Below are 18,056 nucleotides of genomic sequence, written 5' to 3' on the forward strand. Positions count from 1 at the left end.
AAAAGTGTTTTATTTTATCGTGCCTAGAAAGTCCATTTTCCCCTCTTCTTTTCCATTCTTGACAATTTTTAGGATGTGGCACATCGTTTTTCTATTTTGCTGCGCCCCTATCTTTGCTGCACTAGTGTTGGCGCATAAGACTTGTTTCATCAAAATTCCATGTATATCTAATGTTTTTCTTTAGCTGCGGTGGTGAAATCACCTCCTACAGTGCTGCCATCAGAGATTTCCATATCTGCTGAGCGCAAATGCTGTTTGTGTCAGAATATATAAAATCAGTGTGGCAGCCGATGTGTACCTGCAAGGCAAACTGGTTAATAGAATGAAAAATAATAACAGAAGTACAGTAAAAGTTCAGTAGGAAGAGTAGAAGAACAGAAAAATAACTCAAACGACAACTATTTTTGGCTTTTTTATTTTATATTTTTTTTGTAATGTTTTTTGTAACTTTTTTATTTTTTATTTTTTTTTTTTTTTTGCTCAACTGCAAAATTCCAGGTTAGGGTCTCTCAAAATGTCGATAGCCATCGAACATCTTTCGAGACCCTGTGTTAGTGTGCCTTAAAACGGTGTCATGCTGTACCCTACGCTAATACTCCAATAGTGTGTGTGTGGTAGCTTTGGAAACATTCCCCGATGCAGAGACCAGGTTGGTCAGGACAGAAGGGACAATAATAGCGGGTGTCGCGCCTAAATCCGCACTTGCTACAGACACGACATCTTCTTTGGGGGTGTCTTTGGGTAGGGGTACTCGTGAGGAAATGTGGAAAATGCCTCTCATGCAGCCGGCTCATTGCATCTGGTAGAGGAAGCTGGGCAGGAGCACCTCATGGATACAGGTAGGCTCCGATGATCTCTTCCTGGAATTCTAGGAAGGATCCAGCTCGTCCTGAAGCTTTGTATAGCACAAAGGCATTCAGCATAGCCAATTGGAATAAATAAACAGACACTTTTTTGTACCAGCGTCTGGCTTCACGGGCAACTCAGTACGGCGCCAAAAGCTGGTCGTTAAGGTCCACCCCTCCCACATTAAGGTTATATTCGTGGACACAGAGGGGTTTCTCCAAAACACCAGTTGCTGTAGGAATGTGGACCATCGTGTCTGCGTGAAGGGAGGACAGAACAAAAAACATTCTGTGTATCCATCCACTTCACTGCAAGCAATTTGTCAGTTTTCAAGCAGGCTCTCTCCCCCCGACTAAGACGGGAATTTACAAGCCGTTGGGGGAAGCCCCGGCGATTAAGTCGCACGGTGCCACATGCGCCAATTTGTAATTCAAGCAAGTGACTAAAAAGTGGCACGCTTGTATAAAAAATGATCCACGTACAAATGGTACCCCTTTCCGAATAAGGGTGACACCAAGTTCCAAACTATCTTGCCGCTGCTCCTTATGTAGTCTGGGCAGTTGGGGGGCTCCACAGTGCTATCTGTTACCTCATAAACACGGAAACTAACTGTATAGCCTGTGGCCCTGTCACACAGCCTATACAGCTTGACCCCGTATCTGGTACGCTTGCTGGGGAGATACTGCTTCATAGCAAGGTGGCCAGTAAACTTAATCAGGGACTCATCAATGCAGACAACTTGTTGGGGGGTTAGCAAGGCTGAAAACTGCTGATTGAAGTGGTTTACGAAGGGCCGAATTTTGTGGAGCCGGTCATATTCAGTTTCTCCCCGAGGACAACAGATTTCATTGTCGTTGAAGTGCATGAACCGCAGAATTTGCTCGTACCTCGCCCTGGACATGGAAGCAGAGAACACGCGCATATGGTGAATTGTGTTAGTGGACCAATATAACTCACTCTTTTTGTTATGCCCATGTTGAAGGAAAGGCCCAGAAAGGTTTTAAATTCGGAAACCGTTATAGGTTTCAAGTCTGGCAAGGGGGTTAATTTGGGTTGGCGGCGATGAATTGAGCAGCATATAATTTCCTTTGGTCCACAGTAGATCCGAAAAGATCTTCCGTTATAAACAGCTCAAAAGAATTCAGGGGAGTAAAATTGGCTGTTTCCACAGGGACCCTAAACCTACTTGGGACAGAAACTAACTTTCTAGCGCTAACTGAAGTCACAATCACACTATCACAGAAAACCACGATATTACCTATATATAGTGTGCAATGTGACAGGGGGGAAGGGGTTAAATCTTTATTTGGGGGGGGCGGTGGAGGGTATCCTAAGTCTAAAATAAAAGGTCGCAAGCGCTAAACCAAGTCACAAGTCACACTAATACAGAAATATAGGCAAATGCTATATACTGTCTATAGTGTGCAATGTGACGGGGTGTAGGGGTAAACTGGGGGTGATCAGGGGGTTAAATCTTTATGGGGGGTGGAGGGGACCCTAAACCTACTTGGGAAAGAAACTAACTCGCTAGCGCTAACTGAAGTCACAATCACACTATCACAGAAAACCACTACACTGTATTATCTATATATAGTTTGCAATGTGACGGGGGGGAAGGGGTTAACTGGGGGTGATCAGGGGCTTAAATCTTTATTGAGGGGGGGTGGCGGGTATCCTAAGCTTAAAAGGAACGGTCGCAAGCGCTAAACCAAGTCACAAGTCACACTAATACAGAAATATAGGAAACAGCTATATACTGTATACAGTGTGCAATGTGACAGGAGTGTAGGGGTTAACTGGGGGGGGGGGTGATCGGGGGTTAAATGTCTATGCCTATAATGCCTATCTAGGTGTGTGTGTATGTGTGTGTGGGTGCTTGGTGCAGTACTCACAGTTTTGATCCTCTCTCTTCTCTCTATGACGCCAAAAAGGATTTTGGGAGGAGAGAGCAGGTCATTTCTGTGCCTGTGTTTACATTAATTACACAGGCACAGGTCAGTTTCTGATTGGGCAGGACCGATCAACAGGTCAAGGAAAAAATCATTGGCCTGGACCTGATGACTGATCAGTTCTGAACCCAATCAGATCATCAGCGAGGCCAGGAGCACGCCCCAGAGCGGCGGGAGAGATCGACGTAGGGCTACTTCGCTTTGTCCAGCAATGGCTGAGTGCCACAGTAAATGTACAGTGGGCTAAAGTGGTTAAGAACTGGGGTATGTAAACTTTTAATCAGGGTCATTTGGGTCGTTTCTGTTGTAATTACGATTTAAAAAAGTAAACACAGTTGATTGAAAATAAATGGCTTCAGCTAAACACTAACCATGAGTGAAAGAAAAGTTTTTGTGTTTTCATATTCTCTGAAAAATGACTAAGAAATCAAATTCTGCTAGGGTATGTAAACGTATGAGCACAACTGTGTACTGTATGCCCCACGGTCACCTCTCTGTAGAGACTGACTCACTGATTCACATAGGAACACGTTTAAGCATTTTTGGGTTTGAAAATGTTGTTAGTATTTTAAGTCACAAAGTGGAACATTTTTGAATGGGGAGGGAATAGAGTCAAGTTTCTTATAGTGTGAAATAATAAATAGGTATTTTCCAGCACTCCCTATTTTTGTTTTGTTTTTTCTCTAGAAAGTTTTCTTGGTGTAGGGGTTGCGGTTTCAAAGTTTGCAATTGAGATGTTCTACTGCTGGTTATGTATACATATTTTATCTGGTTGCTATCCTGTACACAGACTTACTTGGCGTTAAAGATTTGGATCCAGACTTAGATAAACGACCAGAGTGCCTTGGTATTTTTGCAGCTGGTGAAGGGTTTCCAGCTGTACAAAAGGAAAAAAAAAAGTTCAAGTTACATAATGAAGAAAACAGTCCACCTAGTTGAACCAATAGAAGAAAAACAGAATATATAAATAGAAATAAAGAGAAAATCTTCATATACAGAACCCTATATCCACAGTTGATTGGGAGGAAGGCAAGAAAAGAAAAAACCCTATAAAGCATAGCCCAAATTGATTCAGAGGGGAAAAACTGGATTTTTGAAAGAGCTTACCGTAAAAAAATCCTTTTCTCTGAATTTCGACAGACGCAGCTCCATCTAGTCAGAGACTATAGGGTTATGCTCCTCCTATCAGGAATAGGCATTAGGCAGGAAAAAATCTTAACCACACCTATGGAGGCTGTCTCTGCAGGCATAACCCCACACACCCTGCTATCATCAAGCAGTTTAGTTGCAAGCAGTGTTTACAATAGAAAAAACCCTAGTCAGAAGTAGAGGGGCGGGTGCTGTGTCTGTCGATGAACTTCAGAGAAAATATAATCTTTGTAAGAACTTACTGTAAAATTATTTTCTCTGAGTCTTCTGACAGACGCAGCCTCTTCCAAGTTTCATCACTATTGGGTAATGGCGCCCTCTGCAGGAGGAGGCTAGGTAGTGAAACTTCATTAAAAATCTTTAACTAGACACACCTTTAGGGGCTGTCCCTCTAGACATTACCCTCAGACACAAAGCGTACTAATCAGTTTCGTAGAAAGCAGTACAGGAAGACAAACAACCCCAAATTAGAGGGGCTGCATCTGTCAGAGGACTCACAGAAAATAATTTTATGGTAAGTTCTTACAAAAATTCTATTTTCTCTTACGTCCTCTGACAGACGCAGCTTATTCTAAGTTTCATCTTTATTGGGACGTTCCAAAGCAGTGCAGGTGTGAGGGGTGGGAAAAGACGCAACCAAAACGGCAACGTGTCAACAAGGCCAGAACCAAAACTCAGCCAACAGAAGCTCAACCAAAAACAAGCGCTAACACCAGAACAAAAATTCACTCCAAGAAGAGAAAGAAACAGGTCTCCAACAAACCGCAGCGCTCAAAACTTTGCGGCCAAAGGAAGCATCCGAGGATGCCATCATGTCAATCTTGTAAAATTTTGAAAAAAAAGTGTGCACAGACGACCAGGTTGCCGCTTTGCACACCTGAGCCACAGAAGCCTGATGGCGAAAAGCCCAAGAGGCACTCACGGCTCTAGTAGAATGTGCCCCCACAGGGAAACGAAGCACTTGACCCTTGAGTGAAAAGGCCTGAACAATAGTCTGTCAGATCCATTTAGAAATGGTTGCAGTGGACGCAGTCAAACCCTTCGGAGGTCCCTCAGGAAGGACAAACCGGGAATCTGACTTCATAAAGGATTCCGTGGTCGACAGGTAAAGCCTGATCACCCGAACCACATCCAATGAATGCAAGGCAAATTCCTTGGGATGCTTAGGCTTTGCACAAAGCGAAGGCAAAACAATATCTTCATTGAGGTGGAAGGCAGACACCACCTTAGGGAGAGAAGACTGGTTGGGTCGCAGAACAACCTTGTCCCTATGAACGGCCACATAAGGCGAACGGCAGGACAGAGCCGCCAATTCAAACATTCTGCAAACAGAGGTGATGACCACCGGAAAGGTAAAATTCTGGGACAACTAAGGCAGAGAGATTTCGCTGATATTTTCAAAGGGAGGTTGTTGCAAAACGGACAAAACCATATTCAGATCCCATGGAGGCAAAGGAGCCCTCCTTGGAGGAGCCAGATGATGCACCCCTTAAATAAAGGTGCAAATCAGGGAAGTAGTTGCCAAGGGGCGCTGAAAGAAAATGGCCAAGGCCGACACCTTACCTTTTATCGTGCCCAACGCCAAACGCTGTTCCACACCTTTATGCAAGAAAGTCAACACCCTTGCCACCGAAAAGGAGCCAAGATGGAACCCATGTGACTCACACCAGGAAATGTAGGCCTTCCAGGTACGATGATAAATCTTTCTGGAGGTAGCCTTCCGAGCTATCAGCAAGGTAGGAATTACTGCATCGGAGAGACCTCTGTCTCTCAACACCTGGCCTACAACAGCCACGCCGTTAAAGCCAGAGACAGTAACGCAGGATGGAATATCGGCCCTTGAGATGGCAAATCTTCCCTCAGAAGCAGCCGCCAAGGAGGCTCGACGACCATCTTTACGAGGTCTGCATACCAAGAGGCCACCAGAATCACCTGCACCTATTCCAATGCCAACCGGCGGAGGAACCTGGACAACAGTTGAATCAGGGGAAAGGCATAAACCAGACGATACCGGTGCCAAGGCATCACCAACGCGTCCGTGGCGTCGGCCAGAGGATCTCGAGCCGTGGCCACGAACCTTTCCATATTTTTGTTGAACGAGACATGAACAGATCCATGTCCGGAGTCCTCCACCGGGATCAAAGGAGACAAAACACCTCCGGATGCTGGGACCATTCCCCCTGATTCAAGGACTGACGACTCAGATAGTCTGTCTGCCAATTCTCCACTCCAGGAATGTGAACAGCAGAGATAGCTGGAACGTGCGACTCGGCCTAAGTCAGAATCTCAGCCACTTCCTTGGCCGACCGGGCACTCCTGCTGCCCCCTTGGTGATTGATGTAAGCCACCGCCGTGGCATTGTCGGTTAGAACCCGAACTGGGTGAAAGTGCAACCGAGGCGCCCAATGGAGCAGACAAAGTTAGCGCCCTGAGCTCCAGGACATTTATCGTCAAGGAGGATACCTCCGGCGCCCACGTACTCTGGGCACAATGAGTGTCCAGTACTCCACCCCAGCCCGTCAGGCTGGCATCAGTGGTGATCATCGTTCACAACAGGAGCAGAAAAGACTTGCCCTGGCTCAGAGCGGGTGACAGAAGCCACCACGACAGCTCCAACCTCGTTAGACGACAGACATACAAGTTCAATTTGGCAAGGATCTCCGATTGTAGAGGCCTTGTGTGAAACTGGGAAAACTGGATCACCTCGAAGGCCGACACCATCAGCCCCAGGGACCTCATGAAGTTCCGCAGGGAGAAGAGATCGTTGTCCCTGAGGGACCTGATCTCGTCCTGCAAAGTCTAAAGTTCTTCCTCGTAGATAGGAATGTGCCGATGGAGGCCAGAAAATCTCCTTGACTCAAGGACGCCACCACCGACTGGATGGATTCCATTCGGAACTTCTGTACCCGCACAAAGCGGTTCAGAGATTTGAGGTCCAGATCTGACGTACCTTGCCCTCCTTTCTGGGCACCGTGAACAGGTTTGAATGAAACCTGCGAAATCTGTCCCGTTGTGGAAATGGGTAATAACGCCGTGAGCAAGAAGATCTCGCACCGCCCCCTTGAGGTCCGTTAAAACGATCCGGGGACAGACGGAGATTTGATGGAAAGAACCTGTCTGATGGGCGAGATCGAAATTCTATCTTGTACCATGAATGAATCAATTCGTGAACCCATTTGTCCTGAATTAGGGCCGTCCAGGGTTCCCGAAAGTGACTCAGATGGCCCCCCCCCCACCCCTGAACCGGGTGAGGGCGTCCTCATAGAGGCACGGTCCGCCGAGCAGCCCTTAAAGAGGAAGTAAACCCTCCTCTGACACTTTTACCTATAGGTAAGCCTATGATAAGGCTTACCTATAGGTACTGTAAATATCTCCTAAACTTGTACCGTTTAGGAGATATTTACCTTAGATGCAGCCAGTGACGTCACTGGCGCATGCGCTCTGAAGGAACGGCCGCTGGTGCCGTTCCTTCAAAGCCCCGCGCCGTGACCGTTGGCACCCGCGCGTGTGCGCGGGAGTGATGTCACCGCGGCTCCGGCCAATCAAATGGCCGGATGCCGCGATCACGGAAGACGGGCGACTGGACATGAGGTGAGCGGACGGCACGGCGGGGGCTCGTTCTAAGGTATTTCATAATGAAATGCGATGCATACTAGCTCATTATGTGTTTCTCTTTTAGCTTGTAAAAAACAAAAAAAAAAAAAAAATGTAGAAAGTTTACAACCTCTTTAAGCCACACCATGCGGCGGAGTGAAATCCCCACCGCAGAAAACCTTGCGACCAGGGGAGCTTCGTCCAGGGCTGAGTCACACAGATACACCATGGCCTGGGCTATTTGGTCCGTGAAGAGTCGGGGGGGGGGGGGGGGGGGCGACTTGATCCATTCCGTAACTGTCTGAGAAACCAGCACGGAAGCGAACACAGAGTGAGCCTGCCACCATTACTTGGTAGCAGGAAAGTGACCCCACGCACCTGTCCATTAGGTCTTTAAATACCAGCGAATCCTCCGCGGGGCACCGTGGATGTATTCAACCTTGAGACAGTGTGGTCCACCTTAGTGTACACTGTCCAGCGATAGGAAACTGGGTCCGTAAAGGGGTAGCGGCGTTGAAAACACTTAGGCACTGCACGCATGTGCTCCTGCTACTGTTTGTTCACGATATCGTGAAACTCCTCGGGGCAGGGGAAAACCTGACTCGACTTCTGGGCTTTGCGGGAACCAAAATAACCCGCTTTCCTGACTGTGTGGGCTCATCATCAATATGCAAAGTCTCCCTGACGGAGCGAACCAGTGCTTCTCCCAAAGCGCGTTCCCGGGCCGCAGATGACGAGGACTCAAAAGGCAGTGTCTGTGGCAACCACCTCAGGCTCAGAATCAGAAGATTGAGAAGGCACCGCCCGTTTTTTAATAGGAACTTGTGACATTACAAGATCAACTCTGAACGCCAGAACTTCAAAGACTGCAGACAGGGATGCAAAAGAAGGGGATCCGGATGACCCGGATGCACACACAAGTTTAGAGGGGAAATTTTCACTCTTGGACTCCATTTTGGCACAAAGACACTGGCCCTTTAAACCCGCGGGAGCGGTCCACACCGCCACACCGCGCTACTTGTGGAGTTCCCCTTTAGCTAGCAGACTCGCTGACCAAAGCTAAATGTGCCTAAAAAGTGCCCAAAAGGACTAAAAATTCCCCCTTACTGTGTCCAGAAATAGGATAGCAGCCGCTGTCTGCACTGAAGAGAAACTTTTGGAGGAAGTGACATACACTAGAGGCCGAACTCCCCCTTTCGAGCCACAAGAAAATGGTGCCACATTAAGGAATAGGAGAAGTACAGGGAAAATGGCTGCCACCCATACAGTGCGGCCTGCCGACATACAAGATGGTGCCCGAAAATGGCGCCAAAACTCCGAACAATGCAGAAAATGGCTGCTGCCTTACGTTGATGTCAGCCAGGCTGCACACACCCAAAATGGCAGCCGAAAAAGGCACCGTCAATCAGGAGCCCAGGGACCCTAGCCACCGTGGGAATCCTCTACAGAAAGCCCCCCAGGACAAGGTAGGAGCCGTACATACCCCACCCCCCCACGCAGTGGACGCCGCTAGAGCGCCCCCATATGGAGCAGAGAGCCAGTATCCGTCCAGAACAGGCCAGGGGGGATCTCACAGAGATCGCAGCTTTGACATCCCCAGGAGTGGGCCCACATCCACCCCCCTCAGGGGACTGTCCCAGGGAAAGGGGGGTAGCATCCCTCACCATACCATGGACCGCAGGCTCCACTCCGATACAGCTCGCTTCCCACCCTGAGTGGGGGTGCCGTCAGCCAAGAGGGGATGCTGCAACACAGCGCATTCCAGGTTGATGCGTCCTGGCGAAGAGTTTCTCTGCAGGCTTCTCCCCATCTGTCGGGGCACCTTCACGGCAAGGCCTGGGTGGACCACAACCTGCGCACGCTCGTTGGCCAGGCTGGGGTACCATAAGGATCTAGATTATCCAGTGCGAAGCCCAGCTCAGCTGTCGCTTGTAGTTCTCCAGGAGGATCCCCCTGACTAGCTAGCGATAGTGAGTGAAGAAAATAAAATAAACATTTTTCAAAGAAAAAACAAAAACTGAGACTGGAGTCCCAGCAGGGTACCCTAGGTCCTACTCCTGAGCTAGGCAGCAAGAAATTGATTAGTAAGCTATGTGTGTCTGAGGGTAATGTCTAGATGGACAGCCCCTAAAGGTGTGTTTAAGATTTTTTAATGACGTTTCACTACCTAACTTGCTCCTGCAGAGGGCACCATTACCCAATAGTGATGACACTTGGAAGAGATTTACATCTGTCAGAGGACATAAGAGAAAAGGAATTTACGGTAAGTTCTTAAAAAATCCAGTTTTATCTATCGTTCATCGACAGACGCAGCTCCATCTAGTCCCCAGTGGTTCTGTCCTGGGACCAATCCTGTTTAATTTATTCATACAGTATCTAGAAGAGGGGCTATCCAGCACAATCTCGGTATTTGCGGATGATACTAAGCAAAGCAGGGCAATAAGTTCTATGCAGGACGTGGTAACCTTACAAGCAGACCTGAACAAAATAACAGGGTGGGCAGGGCAACTACATGGCAGATGAGGTTTAATGTTGAAAAATGTAAGGTAATGCACTTGGGCGTCAGAAATACGAACGCAAGGTACTCACTAGTGAGGGAACCTCTGGATGAATCTAAGATGCAAAAGGACCTGGGGGTCCAAGTGGCAGGGCCGGTGCTTCCACTAGGCAAACTAGGCAGCCGCTTAGGGCGCATTGCCACCTAGGGGCACAACCAGGAGTCGGCACTCTATTTCCTATATTAATGATCCTTGTGAGCTGAGGGGAGGGGTGGCAGTGGGGGAGGAAGAAGGGACAGAGAAAGATGCCAGGTGTCTGGGGCAGTGGCGGAACTACCAAGCATTGGCTTTGGGGGGGCCCCAGAAGGCAGGAAGGGAGCCCACCGGAGTGCTGCCTGCATGATGATCCTCTTCAGCTGGAGCTGAGCGGCCTAAACCCCGGGCAGGAAGTGATTCTCTGCACTGCACTGAGCTGATGGGCAGTCGTCATTTCCCTGGTATTAAGCAGGGAGCGGAGGAGAGCTGAGGAGAGCTGAACCTGAGCCGGAGCTCGGCACTGGAGGGCGATACCTTTACTGGAGCAGTAGCAACGAGGCACCAGAATGGTCTCAGGAGGTTGGTAATGAAGGATGTGCGGAGCTCTCTGACTGCTGCTCCTTCCTCCACCAGGAGCCTGTTGGAGCTGTGGTGAGCACTGTGGTCCAGAAGAGGAGTGTCCTGGGAAAAGGAATCACAGTGAAGAAGAGGAGAGTGCAGGCCACTCTCTTCATACCGCCCAGTGAGTGTCCCTAGAACAGGGGATCTGGGTCGCTGGGTGTGACATGGAGGATCCCTGGTGTGAAAGGGAATTGGGGTCACCAGGTGTGCCATGGGGAATCAGAGTCCCCAGGTGTGACATGGGGGATAGGGGTCACCGGGTTTAACAGGGGATCAGGAGTCACCAGGTGTGCCATGAGGAATTTGGGTCCCTGTGTGTGCCATGGGGGATTGAGGTGCCCAGGTGTGACATGGAGGAACCATCAGGGTCTCCATGTGTGACATGGAGGAACATCAGGGTCTCTCCAGGTATGACATGGAGGAACATCAGGGGCCCCTGGGGTGACATTTAGGAACATTGGGGTCACTGGGTATGACAGCATGACATGGAGGAACATGGGGGTCCCTGGGTGCCACATGGAAGAACATCGGGGTCAGTGGGTATGACAGCAAGACATGGAGGAATATTGGGGTCCCAGAATGTGACATGGAAAAACATCAGGGTCCCTGGGTGTGGCATAGAGGGACATCAGGGTCCCCAGGTGTGACATGGAGGATCATGGGGGTTACTGGGTACGACAGCATAACATGGAGGAACCATCAGATCAGGGTCACTGGGTAGGACATAGAGAAGTTTTTAACCCCTTACCTTTTTATTTTTTTTTGGGGGGGGCGCAAGTAGCTGGTCTTGCCTAGGGCGTAAAATAGTCTAGCACCGGCCAACAGCATACTGTATGTATAAAAAAGGGGATTCACTCCAGAAATAAAGAGAATATTCTCCCACTCTACAAGACCCTGGTCTGGCCACATTTGGAGTATTCCGTCCAGTTCTGGGCACCGGTGCTCAGGAAGGATGTGCTAGAACTGGAGAGGGTCCAGAGAAGGGCAACAAAAATGGTTAGGGGAATGGAGGATTTCAGCTATGAGGAAAAACTACAAGCATTGAACTTATTCTCTCTGGAGAAAAGACGCTTGAGAGGGGATATGATATCAATGTACAAATATTGTACTGGTGACCCGAGCATAAGGAACAAACTCTTCAGGGAAAGGGAATACAAAACACGTGGCCACTCACTAAAACTAGGGGACAAATGGTTTAACCTTAAAATACATTGGGGGGCTCTTTACTGTCAGAGCAGTGGGGATGTGGAATTCTCTTTCACAAGCAGTGGTATCAGCGGTGAGCATCGATCGTTTAAAAAAACTATTAGACGGCACCTTAAAGACCACAAGATACAAGGGTATTCAATATACGGTTAACATCAAAAACACACACACAATAGGTTGAACTGGATGGACTGGTGTCTTTTTTCGACCTCACTATCTATGTAACTATGTAGTCAGAGACTACAGGGATGTCCCAAAGCTGTATATTCATGAGGGGTGGGTAGACAAAAAACGGAAAAAGTAACTCCACAAAGGCTAAACTTAGCCAACCAGGAACAACTGGAGCTCAACCTGAAAACACAACACACCCTCAAAGAGAAACAAAACCTTGCGGCCAAAGGAAGCATCCGAAGATGCCAACACATCTACTTTGTAGAATTTTGTAAACGTATGCACAAACAACGAGGTTGCCGCCTTACGGACTTGCAGCACCGATGCCTGATTGGCAAAAAGCCCAAGAGGCACTCAGCGCTCTCGTAGAATGCGCCTTCACCAGTAAAGGAGGAACCTGACTCTTTAGTGAATAAGCCTGAACCACGTCTGCCTGATCCATCGGGATATGGTCGACGCAGCCTGTCCCTTACAAGGTCCATCGGTAAGGATAAAAAAAGAGTCATATTTACTAAAAGACCCTGTGGTCTCCAGATAGACCCTGATCGCCCAAAACCACATCCAAAGAGTGCAACGCAAATTCCGTTGAATGTTTGGGCTTAGGGCAGAGTGAAGGCAACACAATGTCTTTATTCAGATGAAAATCAGAAACAACCTTAGGAAGAAACGATTAGGTTGAAATACCACATTATCACTGTGTATCACCAGATAAGGTGAGAGGCAGGAAAACGCAGCCAGTTCAGATACTCTGCGAGCGGAAGTAATAGCCACCAAGAAGGCAACCTTCTGTGACAACGAAAGTAGAAAATTCTCCCAAATGTTCTCAAAAGGAGGCTTTTGAAGAACAGAGAATACCAGATTGAGGTCCCACGGAAGTAGCGGGGACCTTCTCTGGGGAGCCATATGGCATACTCCCTGTATAAAGGTAGGAATCAAAGCATGTGTAGTGTGATGGTACGCACCGTCACTGAGACTGAAAAAACGATAGGACAGATAAATTGATGGATTGGACTGCTTCAGTTCGTCAGACTTGTAACAGATATTATGGTCATCAGCTCAAACACCTGTCTTCCAGACATCATTGAATTATGCTGACTTACTGTTCGTTTATGTGTATGGTCTCTTGTTTTAGCTTTGGTGCTGGCAGTCTGGACTTCCAGGCTGGCTTAAGTGTACTGATTTAATTAGCATGTTATTTGGGATTAGCCATGAGTCAGCTGTACCTCGTTATCTAACCATTGTGTGATGTTTTGGGTAAATATTCGGGTCATTGTTCATGTAGTGACTGAAATACTTCTCAAGTGTATAAAAAGTCTGTTTCTTGTTCAATAAAGTGTGATTCTAGTACAAACTAAGTGTCAGGCTAGCTTTGTATGACGGCAGCTGGGATTTGATATCTATGTTCATGACTGCAAGGAAGCCGTATACTGACAGAAGACCACAAGTACAGTGTGGGTCTGAGGTTCCGTTACATTGGTGGAAAGCGGTGGGATGCTTCCTGCAGTCTGGAACATCCAAACCTCCACCGGGATCCAAGGTCTGGGGAGCAGAAGAGGAGAGGTACAGATATCAGCCGCCATGGAAGAGGAATTCGGAAGGAGGTTGCGAGAGATACAGCACAGGGGACCAGTGTCAGAAAAAGTCCTGCTAGAATGGCCTGATGTAATCCGCTGGGAACTCTGGAAAGAAACGCTAGCTCGTGAGCAGCGACACCGGGGAAAAATCCTCCCCTCCTTCCAGGAAAGGTACTGGTCACAGTATAAAGTTCGAATGGTGTTTTTGGGGAGACAACCGCACAAGGCATGGAAAGCTGAGTTAAGCAGGCTGGTCCAGGCGGAGATGCGGTTGGACAAGAGCTATATAGAGCCCTCCGCGTGTATGTAACCCAAGTAAGCACATGGACAGCCTAACAGACGGCTTTTGCTACGGCAGCCTGGGGCTGTTATTAGAGAGGCTGTCTGAGGACCCTGGCTTTGGGAGTGATTTGGAGTGGCGTTTGGAGGAATTCTTGAAAAACAGAGAACAGATGCTGAATGTCTTGGAAGTGCACTGGGCACTGGAAGATTTGGAATGGGAGCTGGAGATCGCCTACAGACAGCTACTAGACTCTGCTCAGCACCAGGCCTGGGCTCCTCTTGCCTGGGAATATCCAGAAGTACCAGCTGACAGTCCAGAAATCCTGACTGAAGAATCAATAATATGGCACACTAACAGTGTGCTTTGCTCACCTGCACCCACGGTTTTGGATGCGGAGGTCTTATGGCGGATGCAGTAAGTGCTGACTCACCTTGATGAACCTGTTTCTGCACAGGACGAGCTTGAATGGAGGAATGCATCTGTTCAGCCGCCGGATAAAGGTATGGGAGAAGGGGAAGCCATCTTCATTCCCCAACCACGGATCACAGCCTTAATTAACTTTCCATCGGAGGATGATATGGAAGATAAATCACCCGCCAAAGTGTTGGCACTGGGCCCAAGTGCCACCAGTCCCTGCCCTGGACTTTAAGCAATTCTGGAGACTGGGGATTTAATAGACTTTTCTGCTGAGGAGGAACATCCCAGTGAGCCTACAGCAAAAGAGTGGGCATCCAGGCATAGCGCTGCTGACCTCTGCCTGCAACAATTGGTGACCTAGGAAGATGTGTGCAAGGCCACTGACATTTCAGTTTACTTTCCTGCAGAACAGCTGGCATCAGGGCCTAACATCACTGAGCGCTGCCCAACACCAACAGCAGCTTCAGCCTCCATGAGAGAAGAGGCAGCTGATCTTTCTGCTACACCACTGACAGGGACACAGGATTCCCTGCCAGCAGCATCTGTGGAGTTACAAGAAAATTCTATAGCAAAAGGGCTGACAACTGGACAGAGGGTCCAACACCTCTGCCCCACACCTGCAGCAGTCCTGGAGGCTCAGGGTGAGAAGGTGACAGTCACTCCCCAGCAGCAGATCAGGATAGAGGGGGAGAAGAGAGAGTAGGTTGTCGTCCTCCCTCCCCAACAGTTACCCGGAGCAGATTACGTGGAGTCCCCAGCAGAAGTGCTGGCAAAAGAGAAGAGTGCGGCTGGCCTCTGCCCTCAACGTGGAGTCCCCAGCAGAAGTGCTGGCAAAAGAGAAGAGTGCGGCTGGCCTCTGCCCTCAACGTACAAAAGATGGAGTTTCTGTGATAGTGGATGGGACTGCGGTCTCCACCTCTATATCCCAGGGATGCTGGGCAGTCGGCCCAGGTCCCCAACAGCATGAGGGAGTAAGCCAAGCCACCCTGTCTTCACTCCAGCAGCTGAAAGGACTCCGGATAGAGGGGCCAGTCCACGCTCCCCCCCCCCCCCCCGGTGGTTGTGTTCTGTGAGAGAGGCGGAGGTTGGCTGGGTGAGTAATGCTCCCTTTGGGACAATTTGGTTGGGGTATTGTGTGGGTACAGACATTGGGGGGCTGGAACTACAGACTACCTTCAAGGTCGGCCCTTTTGGGGTCCCCTCCTGTGCTGGTCTCCTTCTAGAAGGGGAGAGATGTGACGGGAGTCACTTTGGTTGGGTTGCCCGTGGAGCACAGCTTACCTTAGAGAAGTTGGGAAATACCTCTCTTAACCCCCTAGGCACTTCTTATGTGTAAGTCACCATGTGTCTATTAGGGACACAGGGTGACCCAAAAGCCCAGTCTGGCCTGCCCAAACCAGACTTTCACAGACTGATTGGCTATGAGAGCTCAATGCGCCCTGCCGGGACAAACTTACAAACTATGTGGAACTTTGTCAAGGAAGCTGCCATGATGAATTGACTCTTTGGGACTTGTTACCCGACTAACTCAGGCACAGACTGATTGGAGGTCTGGTACCTGGTAAGTCTACATTTGGGGGGGAAGATATGTGACGGTACGCACCGTCACTGAGACTGAAAAAACTATGTGACAGATAAATTGATGGATTGGACTGCTTCAGTTGGTCAGACTTGTAACAGATATTAATGTCATCAGCTCAAACACCTGTCTTCCAGACATCATTGAATTATGCTGACTTACCGTGTGTTTATATGTGTATTTTATCTTGTTTTAGCTTTGGTGTCGGCAGTCTGGACTTCCAGGCTGGCTTAAGTGTACTGATTTAATTAGCATGTTAATTGGGATTGTACCTTGTTATCTAACCATTGTGTGATGTTTTGGGGGAAATATTCGGCTCATTGTTCATGTTGTGACTGAAATATTTCTCAAGTGCATATTTCTCAAGTGCTGTTTCTGTATAATAAAGTGTGATTCTAGTACAAGCTAAGTGTCAGGCTAGCTTTGTATGACAGCGGCTGGGAATTGATATCTATGTTCATGACTGCGAGGAAGCCTTATACTGGCGGAAGACCACAAGTACAGTGTGGTTCTGAGGTTCCGTTACACGTAGCTAACGGGCATTGGAAATATATAGCCGAGGCCAACACTCTGCCTTTGATAGTGTCCAAAGCCAACTGCTGTTCAACCTCTTTCTGCAGAAAGCCAAGACCCTAGCTATCGAAAACAAGCGACAGTGCACCTTCAGTGATTCACACCATGAAATATACAATTTCCACGTACAATGATCTATTTTCTTATAAGTCGACTTGCTAGCCTTCAACAGCATAGGAATCACAGAGTAAGAAAGACCTCTATCAACAAAAACAGTATCTCTCCTGCACTCAAGTCAAGTGGTATGCGGGAAGGTGAATGGTCCGAATTGTCTTTTTAGCACAGATAAGGTGGTCTTGCTGGCCCCTCAGGACAAAGGGTATCCAAAAACACTGAAAGACAACAAGAGAAGGGCACACCGACCTTATGCATTACCACTAAAAAGTTTATTAAGGGGGCGTGACCGGACATCAGACGCGCTGGACACTTGTATGTGCGCTCCAGACTACAGGGCCTTTATGCACCGCCATCAGCAAAGCCAGAGCCAGGATACCAATCAAAAACATCCCCACAGATAGAGCATCCCTTGGAGCACCTGATGATACCCGTATTTCCAGTCCAGCAGGCCAGATCGAGATGCAGTGAGACCCTCGGCCTACTTGGGCCTACCACCGCCGACCGCCATATTGGATCCATCCCTGCTCCTACAACACCAAATCGACCTCCATCCTCCTTTTCTGCCACCTCTCTGGGCTCAATACCACCACTAGGAGACTCCCCCCCCCCCCCCACTCCCCAGGGCTAGGCATCCACCGCTATTTTGTATGGGAGACCCCGATAAGTGGAGCTCTGGCCTGAGGCCTAGCTGCCTGCTAAAGCCGCAGGCCTTTCCTGCGGCGGGACCCGGACGTGCCTCGGGGACCCAGTAAGCTCCAGCTTGCCCTGACTCTCCTCCAATCCCCCCGGGCTACCCCACAGCTGTCCACCTACATCTGACCCCATCTCCAGGCTTCCAGTGCTGAGGGAGGCTGCAGCCTAGACAAAGCCCCTCTGGATTTTACTGCACTACAGACTCTGGGGGGGGGGGGAGGTGTTCTGAGGCCTGTATACTGACCCCTTTAAATTGCCATCCTTGCCTGCCAGCCATCTCACAGCTCCTGCATCCCTCAGACTGACAAGTGACTGCAGCTGTGAAGTCTTTCAGCTGCATAATCACAGCTCTGCAGAGTATTGCACCAGGCCCCCACTGACTATCTCGCAATCCCCATATCAGTTCACCTATCTCTTTGCTCCTTTTTTGCTGTGGGTTGCTCTGATCAATTGTTTTCTACATTAACGGACTGCATTAACGGACTGCCCGTGACTTCATGCCCGTGTGGATCTTATTGCAACTGATTTGAAGACACTGGTAATGCGGTGCTGAGCCACGGGACTGTCCGGCTCCAGCAGTTACCTTTTAGTCTAGCTACACCTACCATACGCATGTCGGTGGGCAATACCCACCCCGCCGACCCTACAGACTTTCAACTGAGCTCCATACAACGTTACCTGCTCCGCACTGCACCACCGGAACCCCGCTCTCCCAGACCGGATAGGATGGCACCCAGTCGTGCAGTAGGT

General features: G+C 48.9%; 1 protein-coding gene across 1 annotated transcript in view; it reads right to left on the reverse strand.

Annotated features, from left to right (window-relative positions):
- Positions 1–18,056, reverse strand: part of NUSAP1 (nucleolar and spindle associated protein 1) — a 588,385-nt gene that overhangs the window by 349,993 nt on the left and 220,336 nt on the right. The window contains exon 4 of the mRNA XM_082242852.1: positions 3,592–3,672. Coding sequence (XP_082098978.1) covers positions 3,592–3,672 — 81 coding nt within the window. The remainder of the gene's footprint in view (positions 1–3,591; positions 3,673–18,056) is intronic.

The sequence above is a fragment of the Pelophylax lessonae genome (genome assembly GCF_965119305.1).
Source record: "Pelophylax lessonae genome assembly, chromosome: 13".
NCBI lineage: Eukaryota > Metazoa > Chordata > Amphibia > Anura > Ranidae > Pelophylax > Pelophylax lessonae.